The sequence below is a fragment of the Anser brachyrhynchus genome (assembly GCF_964034855.1).
Source record: "Anser brachyrhynchus genome assembly, chromosome: 12".
NCBI classification, from domain to species: Eukaryota; Metazoa; Chordata; class Aves; order Anseriformes; family Anatidae; genus Anser; species Anser brachyrhynchus.
Genome location: NC_137707.1, coordinates 20,945,159 through 20,955,351, shown reverse-complemented (window position 1 = coordinate 20,955,351; position 10,193 = coordinate 20,945,159). Strand labels below are relative to the sequence as shown.

The 10,193-nt window shown below is 38.5% G+C and overlaps 1 protein-coding gene across 27 annotated transcripts in view; it reads right to left on the bottom strand.

Annotated features, from left to right (window-relative positions):
* Positions 1–2,932: 2,932 nt before the first annotated feature.
* Positions 2,933–10,193, bottom strand: part of ZNF536 (zinc finger protein 536) — a 346,438-nt gene continuing 339,177 nt past the window's right edge. For all 27 annotated transcript variants that reach the window (XM_080552264.1, XM_080552260.1, XM_080552242.1 and 24 more), the window contains one exon: positions 2,933–8,697. In XM_080552264.1, the coding sequence (XP_080408390.1) occupies positions 8,465–8,697 (233 nt within the window). In that variant the 3' untranslated portion in view covers positions 2,933–8,464. The remainder of the gene's footprint in view (positions 8,698–10,193) is intronic.

Here is a 10,193-nt window from a genome sequence, read left to right as displayed (position 1 = left end):
AGTAAATGGAACAATATGTGCTATATTCTGCATCATTTTTGTCTGATGAAATGAAACTGTGTCCTCCTTCAGCTGCAAACAAAAGCTGGCTGATGCCTCCCTGAGTGAGACAGTGCTGGGGGTGAGGAGATGATCAATGTATAGGGTTAAAGCTTATCTCTCTGCATAGCATTTATGCTGATATCCTTAGTTTAGTGCAGTAATTCTTTGAAATACAAATTTCTGAAGCATTGGAGAAAAGCACTATTTTCAGTGTGAGCTGAAAATGATGAATTTAAGAGGTCTAAATTTCATCTCAGAGTCAAATACTGCCCCATATTAGCTCACTTATCCATTCCCACTGGAGTCCTATTATTGCACCCCAGCCTCAGTGCTTTTGATGTTAGTTGGAGCTTAGCAGTGGTTTTAACCGAAAGAAATGAAGGCCTGCTTTCCTGTGGAGACACTGCTCTCCAGCCTTGGGTTAGCTGAACATCACATTTCCTTGCAGTGATGGTATTTTTGGCAATTGCTCTCACATCTTGAATCAAAGCTCTGTGTTACTGTGCTGGAGGTGGGACTGGCCAGCAAGGGACAGTAAATCAGCGTCTCCCAGCCCCTGACCAAGCCATGGGGGTTCTGGAGTTCCACCTAGGCAAGGCACACCTTCGTGTGCCATCACGTCCAGTGGGAGTCCACAGTACAGGGCAGCCTCTCCACAAGAGCTGGATTCCCCTCCCATGCTGTCATGCAAACATTGTCAGGATCAGGCATTTCCTTGCATTACTTTATGCATTGTGCTTTATGGCTTAATAGCAAATGCATGAGACTACTCAACTGACACTTGCTCACATGGAGATCAGTGAAATCCCTGCTGTGAACTGAAAATGAACACAGCCATGAGGTTGCAGGAAAGTGAGCAGCATTTCCACTACAGCAAATACCATGGAGCACTGATAGCATGCCCATATCATGACTCTGCTCCTGAATATCAGAAGTGTTTTGCCATTACCACCATCCATGGAAGGAGTAGACATTGAAGAGTCAACATTTATAGTACTAAAGACAAGGTGGTTCTCCCATAAAGCAGTAGTATCTGAAGGCTTTAGCTCAGTGGAAGCATGGGGTGGATCAATGGCTTTGGAAGAAATGAAAAAGCCTTCCAGTCTGTCAAAGCTAAATGAAAATGAAACTTTTCCTTACTGCATTTTGAGCTGGGTTTGTTACACCAATACCACCAGTTAGGTTTGAGAGAAGAAAAAAAAGTGGCAATTGGTGCATGGATACGTAGTTCCAAAGGGGAAATATGGACTGCTCTGGAAAAAAGCAAATACAGGCTGCATTTTTTGCTGCAAACTTTTGCACAGAAAATGGTCAGTTGTCTTCACTGGGAGTAAGCAGTCCCTTACCCAATGCTGTTCCCATTTTGCTGAGGTGGTGGCTTCCACAGGCAATACACTAAGGACTAGCACAAATCAGGAGCAGTAATTATCTTGTGAAGACAGATGTCCCATAGTCAGAGATACTGTGTGAGAGATTTTTAACAAAAGAGATATTTTCTCTGTTGGGATTAATAGCTCCATTTTTCTTTATTACTGCTTGTGTTTCACTCATTCATGCATCAACTTCTTTCAAACATAAAACAATCCCCCAAGAATAAAATATAAAAAAATAAAAAGGAAGAGCAGTGGCACAACCTAAAGAGAAATCACATATTCTGTGTTGCAATATCTCACACATCACCAAGGATGTCGTCTCCACAACTTCCCTTTTCAAAGAGACATTTTCTTTTTCTCTGGCTTCATTAATATTAGTCCTGACTCACCATCATGTAATTTCAACTTTACATTGCTGGAATTTCAGGAGCCACAATGATTCATCACATACAGTGGCTCAGATATTCAACCCCTCCATCCAAATTTATGCTCCTCGGCAACTGGCTGGTCTTCAGAAATGCTGAATACCCATTATTGACTTCTTTACAGTGTTGCAAATCAGACACAGAAAAACTAAAATTGTTTGCAAAGTGTATATGGCTGTGTATATACATACACAAATATTATATATATAAACATATACATGAATTTCAGTCGAAAATTAAAGGTATTTTAGTTATCTCTAAGGATCTAGCTAACACTCGGCACCTTTTTTTTTTTTTTTTTTTTTAAGATCAGATTTACCTTTGACCTCAGCTATGGAGATTTAACTTATGTCCTGCTACTGCCTGTGCATGAGACAAAGCTTGCAGTGGCTATGTCTACACAAATAACTGATGTGTAATAAAGAGAAGAAAGCCTTATTTCCAGCTTTTTCATGTTTTGAGGACCTGTATATCAAGTAAAAATTAATGACTGTGAGCATGGAGAATAATTTTCATTGATTTCTTTGCAATATCAGTAAGTGTATTTTCTCAGAAATGCCTGCTACACAACACACAGAAATCTGGTGTAAGTCATCAGAACGCATAGTCAGTCATCAGAAAAGCATAAATAAGTAACCCCCAAAAGAGATCTGTTTGCATTTCTGATAAAAATGAAAAGATTTCTCAGTCTCTCAAATCCTGGGGGCAGACACTCCCCTGGGTGGATGCAGTGCGAATCATTTGATTTATACCAGAGGTGGAGAGCCCCTCAGTTTGACTGTACTGTGAAGTTTGCTTTCTCTGCCTGTGCTCAGCATCCTTCCACATGGCTCTGCAGAGCAGTGATATAAATTCTGGTCATAAACAAAGAAAAAAAAATGGACTGACAGAGAATTTGATGAACAATTTGCGTCCGTACACATTTTTTTCCTCTGTTTGCACCTCTGAAGTTAGTGATTTTTTTATCTTTAGACCTCAGTTTGTATTTCCCCTCCTCTCGGTTGCTAGCAACACTGTAAAACCTTTAAAATATTAAGAAAATTGCATCTGCTACTTCTTGCTTTAAATATAGCGTTCAGTCTTCGTAAGTGTTACTTCGTACATTAAATGAATAGCTTGCCCACCAGGTAAACTACATTTTGTTGCTTACCATGTCTGTCTTTGCACAACATGTAGTACATGGGCATAAATAACAGTGTTATATAAATAATTACATGTATGAAAGGCTGTAAAATACTGAAGATATATTTGTACTTTTACTTATGAGAACATTTTAAAAATGATTGCTTTGTTTGGCATGCAGTTTTTATGTGTTGAACAGGGTACACATAGACAGCGTTTTCCAAAGTTTTTTTTTTTTTTTTTCCCTCCAGGTCACACTAGCGTTATAGTTAGCAAATTGATAAGGTTCCACTGTTAAGCTTTATTACTTGTGACATGAGCCTATGACACTTTATAAAAAGAAGTAATCCAGAACAATCTCTAGGTAATTAACACCTAGATAAACAAACATAAATTTCTATATTGCATTTATTTGGACTACCACTCAAATATGCGTGAACCATGCTTTTTTAATTAAAAGATAAATCTATGTGACACTTAGCCTCAAACTTAATTATTCAGCATAGTATAATAAAAAATAGAGCCCATTAAATGTGTCTTGCTCTGTATTTCTGTATTAACAGCAAAACAGTTCACTCTGGGATCATTTAAATTTTCTTCTTCCTCTTTTCCTGCAATTTCCTTGTTCACTGAGACCTTTTGGCTAAAAAAAAACCAAAAAAACAAAAAACCCACACACACACTCAGCTATGCCAACAGGTGAGCAGCTGCTGAACTCTTCTCAATCCTATGCCACTCTGCTGGATTACATTTTCTGTATTACCGTACACCACAGTTTTACTTTCTCTCCTCCCCCTGACCTTCCCCATGGAAATGTGTTTCCCCTTTGGTGGATCATGCCAAGCAGCAATATCCAGAGATGGAAAACAAAATACTTAAGAATAATTTCACTGGGATCATGCTTACAATACACAAAGTGAGAGTTTTACAATGTACTGTTACAATACAGATGTTAGACAGACAGGGGAAATTTTCAATTCCTAAATTGCATTAGACAGAGAGGTTATAGTCCTTACAAAGATTTCAGCAAGAATCAGTGTCTTAAAGCCATGAGTAGTTTTCTGACATTAGGTGGAAAGACCCTTATCAAGGTACCCACCACCGGCATTATAAAGACTGCCCATCATCTGGCTGTTAAAAATTTCCACAAACAGTTTTTTGTGAGACAAACACATTTCTCTTTTTCATAGCCTGTTTTCCATAGGCTCCCCTTGGTGATCAATGGTTTCATGGAGCAAGACCACTTGTTGGGTTTTTTTTTAAGCATTTCCTGTAGGATACATGTACCACTTACTGCTTGGTGTGCAGCGGAAGTTAGGAGGTTGTATTTGGAAGCGTTTCTATGGAGGTGTAATTGGTGGTCATTGTTAATTAATAAGGCTTTCAAATTGTCAATTGTCTACTGAAACCATCAGAAAGCTGGAAAATCTTTGGGATCCCTCTCTCCTGCCCCCAAACCGTGATTTTTCCCCAGGGTGTGTTGATTACTGGAAAGGACAATCATTCTGCAGTGAGGAAGAGTTCAGGTCTACCATCCACACCGAATCAACATTGTTATATACTCTAACTTTGTGCCCAGGAAGAGTGGTTTCTACCCAGAGAGGGAGTGAAAGATTTAAATTTTATAAAATTTAAAAATTTTTCATTATCTTCTGGGATTTTGATTAAAATTTGGTATTTAATTCTTTGCAGATACCTGTGTTATTTACCCTGGACATCAGTGAATTTTGTATCAGCTCAAAAATTGCCCCTGTGCACGTGCCCTCTATGAATCGATGGGTAACCTCAATTCTGATCTTCAACTTGCAGCTACTGAATAACTGAATTTCTATGATGTTCCTCTTTGATTTTTAGCAGTTATAGACAATTTTGTATCTTTTTCTACTGGAGCGTTCAAGGTGTAACATAACATTATTATTGTGGGTATGTCTGGCTTCATCTCCTATTAACATTTCCATTTTCTAAAAGTATTTTCCTCCTCAGCTTTTTGTGCAAGGTTTCTTTCTCTTCCCCATACTGGCTGTAGTTTCTTAGATTTGGTGCATCATTTTTTTTTTTTAAATCATCTTTACTTTTTCTACTAAGTGAAAAATCCTCTAACTTGGTTTGTTTCAGATAGGCAAATCAAACCATACATAGGAAGAATAAAGATTCATCTAGGAATACAGGAGGACTCTTGTATTTCCAAATTCTTTGAAGTATAGGCAGCTTTCTTAACACGCGTCATAACAATAAGCCTCACAATTTTCTAAAGCCAAATATATGATCTATACAAACAATTTTTTTAATGTGAAAACATGACTTTATACATCATAGTGTATGATACACACTTCAAACACTTTCAAATCAGAGCTTGATAGACCCCAAGACTTTTTCTATAGTACATAAGTAGTAGTATATAAAACAATTATTACTACATGCTAAAACAGATTTCCACAGTCTTTTAATTAAGCACAATATATAATATATATATGTATATACTGTATATAGATTTGTTCAGATTAATAAGTGGACTGAGCACACACACCCAGCATAATACACTCCAGTAACTGCCTAACAACTGTGAATTTACTGACTTTTTTTTTTTCAAATCTGACAAAGCTGCAGAAAATAATGTTTTTGCTGTTCCTAATAAACATAAGCAAGTAGGAAAACTTTTTTTCAGAGGTAGAGGTTTTATTGCGTAAAACACTGGATAAAACTGTACTGCTTCAAAGACATTTTTATTCTAACAGCAGAAAGAAAACAGTCATTGCTGAAAAAACAACTTTTAATACTTCTATACCAGAATAAAGTTCTGTCAACTGATGTATTATAATAATAAATAATGACCAAGAATAAACTTTAAATACAAAGTTTTCTAATTGTTACAAGCATAGCAACAAAATCCTCTACTCTATTGATCTCAGATTTCCTCCAAGATAGAAATTTTTCCTTGTGTAGGAATGTAGACAGTATTATGACCAGTATCACAGACTACAGAAGTTACAGAGAAAAAACTTGACATGTTTAGATATGAGAAGCATGATGATATTCAGAAACTGACAATGCATCACTGCTGCTGTCACTTGTTTGTATTACAAGTTACAAATGTTCTGGAAAAAAGGTCTATGTCAGAGGGGAGAATAGGGACAGTAGCACCCGACCAAATGGAATCAACACACACATCACAAAGAACGAGAGATGTTTCCAGTGTCACAAACAGAATTATTGCCTGTCGTACCTGAAAATGCTCAGAAGACACAAAAGAATACTGAAAGAGCTCCAAAAGTGCAAGAAATGGAATGGGGGGTGTGTGTTTTTTTTGTTTTTTTTTTTTGTTTGTTTGTTTTTGTTTGTTTGGTTGGTTTTTTTGCTAAGATACTGAAGGCGGCGCAAACACACAAAAGCAAGCGACTGACACAGTCACCAAACACAGTAGTGCAGTTAAAATCCTAAAGCTTACTACAGTCAGAAAGTTTCAATAACATTTTAATCCTTTATCTAGGATCATAGAAACAGTTGCATTAAGTTTATCAACTCGATTTAAGTAAGGCAGTGAGAACTATACTAGAAAAACAAGAAAAGCAGCTTGCTCTGTGCCAGATGGGTCCAAGTTACACAGTGACCTCATTTAAACTGAAACTTCAGTTGGATGACATCCTTTCCGACAGCATATGCAAACCGTATTCCTTATTAGCCTGAGATTTTTTTTCCAGTCTCAGGGTAGCGCTAAGAATTTTATTTACATTGATTGCAGTTTAGTATTTTTTGTAAACTGCTTTAGGCAGAGCTGAAGTTTTAAGGCCCTGGGGTTTTACTCTGTGCTCCTAGCCTGCAAAGAAATATTGAATTTTTTTTTTATTATTATTATTTTTTTAAGTCTGGATGATTTTGTTTTAGAAGAAGTTAATACTTCTCTACCATCGCATTAAACAGCACCAATTTTGCTTCTATCAAAAGAAGTACACTAGAAGGCTAAAATTTTATGCCATTCAGAGAATTTCAGTATAAAACTTTAGTTATTTTTCTTACTTTTTGTTGTTGTTTTTAATGTATGTGGTTCATTATAGACTCTCAAAAGCTTCCTATGTTGCAAAGAACTTAATAAATTTGGAGCATCCAATCAGTAAAAAAGCTAAAATCTGCAAAAATATAGAAATGATTTGCTTTACAAAAACAAAGAAATATCAGCTAAAACACTTTTCTTCATTAGAGACAAAGAGCAGGAAGTTTGGATTCATAGTGTTGGTGAAGCTACTTTATAAGAGCTTGCTCCGGAAGAAACTTCTGCACTATGTCTTTAACACTTATAAAAACTAACACATGAAAATTAACCGTGGCTGGGGAATCCTTCATTTAAGTATAAAAACAGGAATTTAAAGGAAATTTAAAAGAAAACAACATGAAAAGAATAGAAAAAGAAAAAGTACCAACCCTCTATGTAATAGAATTCTGTTTCTCACCAGCACCTTCTACAGATAAGGCTGACTACTTTCACTAAACAACATTTCTATATATTGTACTTCTATTTTATAGCAACTTACTTCTTCTTCAACAAGGAAAAAAAAGTATAAAAGCATTTCTCTCAATACTGCAAGATGATTAAAAAAATGGAATTACACTTCAAATCTGCAGTCACACATTGGGATGCAGGTGTTTTTTTAACCATTGATTCATTTGGCTGTGTATCAAAAAAAAAAAAGAAAAAAAGAAAAATGGGAAAATGTAATATCGCAATACTTGTCAGTACAGGTCAGTACTGACCCTAGCTTGTGGGCCATCTAGGGTTTCTCCTGTACTGCAGTTGCAACACCACTCAAATTGATTTTCTCTGCAATGACAGCTCCAGTCAGACTGGCACCATGGCAGTCTACCAACACATCTCATTACTATGCTAGGCAAATGACAGCAGCTGGTGTCATATTATAAAGGTGTTTTCAACAATGAAAACACAGCCCCTCAATCTTCAAGGCAACACTAAATCGTTTAGACAGTATCATTTTTCTGTTAAGAGCATTGTTTTTGGACAAAGACCACTTGAAAGTTTGAAATTGCCTTGCTTTTTTAAATAACTAACGGCCTCCTAGCATTTTTAGATCACTTTATTATCCCACCTACATTGTTTGGAAGTACTTGTTGCCAGGTAACAGTTTAGCAGCCATTTTCAAGGGCTGGAGATTTATTTTGCGTGTGTAATATATATACTTAAACACACACACACACAAAGAGGGATCATGTGGGTGTGTGCGAATGTAGATATATATTTAATGGGTATATGACCGTATATGAGCACGTGTGGGTAAATATATATATATATGTGTGCGTGCGTACGTATCCATATATATATATATACTTAAATGTTGGGAGCATCCTGTACACGTCTGGAAGCCGGCACGCAATTCTTCTGCCCGCAGCGCAGCCAGCCGCCTCAGGTCCAGTACACAACCGGAGCCCTGCGCAGCAAGCGGCCGCCATGCCACGAGGGCCCGGCCGGGCATGCTACTCCTGGGCCTGGCTGCCCTACTCCTGGGCCTGGCCGCCCTCCTCGGCCTGCTCGGCCAAGCCCCCCACCTGGCCCGCAGCCTCCTCCAGGCTCCCCGGGGCTTCCGAGTCTGCCCGGGAGCGCTTGAACCTGCGGTCTGGGTACTGGCTGTTGTCAAAAGGCATGCGATGGACGCAGAGGACGTGGGTCTTCAGGTTCCCCTTCTGAGAGGCACTGTATGGGCAGTATCGGCACTGGAAGGGCCGGTGACCTGCACAAAGGACAAAAGGCCGGTTAGTTTTTCACTATTTACAGTAAATGTTCTGGTGAAACATGCCGCAGCTGAAAGCCCTCCTGCTGAAGGAAGTCGCTGCGTGACTTCAGCAAGAATAAGAAATTTGTGCTGCTCGCAATTTGCCTGTTTCAAGAAACTGCGTTTTTAAAAGCCTCTGCTTCGGATTTTCGGGAAAAGTGCAGCTATTTTGTCCCCCTCCTCACACCCAGCTGTAAATCTGTCAGCCTGTGATCCAAACTAAACTCTTGTAAATACAGTGCAATCATGTACTAGATTGCCTTTCTTTATACTTGTTAATTATCTTTTTTTATTGAAGTGCAGTTCAGGGATGACAGTGTGCAGACCCTTCATCTAATAACCATACTCTGTCTTTGGGTGGGTTTCTGAGTCAAGAATTGTATGTTTTATTTTAATCACACAGATTATTTTTTAATGGAAAGAAATAATGGATTGAGATATCCGAGGCCTCAAACCTGCAAATAGTTACTCCGGTGAGATTACTCCTGTGAGTAAAGAAACACAAGCATAGACTTGTTTGCAGGGCTGGGGCACAAGGTTATCACCAGCTCTAAAATAAATGTCCAAACCAGATTAAAAAAGGAATGTTAATGCACAGAATCTGATAGATGCACTTCTTGTGTGTGAAATAGCAACTGGCTGCAAAATGAAGGCATGAATGAAAGATATCACTTTTAGTAACTCTATCAATATGCTCTCCCATATTTTTCAGATTATTGTGACTTTGAATCTTCATGCTGTATCTGGTTTTGGAGGTTATGTTTCAGCAATCACATTTCAACCTATGCTGGGAAGTTGTTGATGTGTTTTACTGGAACTTTATGAGCTTTGTCTCTCAAATTAACTTAAACCAGGACCATCTGAGGTCAAATGCGCTTAGCTTGCTTTAATTTGCTCAAATAAATGAATAAATAAATGTGCCAGACCATCTACATAAAGCCAGGATAAGTGAAAAACAATACCCTATCTCCACATTTGAAGAGCACATTTTCCTCTGCTGTTGTGGTACTACCCAGCGGGCACAAACCAGACGCTGGTGTAGCAGAAGAGGAGGACTACACTCCCCACTACATGGGAAGGGGCTGGGACCATCTCACCTCCATTTTAGGTGGGAATGTAATGGAAAAGCAAATGGACTCTGGTTACGCACTGGTCCAATGTTGCTTGTACAGGAGTAGGAATGTTCCCACAGCACTCACAGCCTGGGAGTTAGCCTTGGCTGGGTTTAGCCTTGTGCTGCTGGTGGCACACAAGCATGAGCATCTCGGGCAGAGGAAATTCACCTGAACCAGCAGTGCTTTGGGTTGCGCAAATAATCTGCTATTTTTACTGTAACAACAAAACTACCAGGCTGAGTTCCCCCAAACATTCTGCCTGCTACTCAGAGGAAAGAAGCATCAAGTCCAGTACACATTTACCCAAGCCCAATGCTTCACGACTACAGGCAAGTTTCC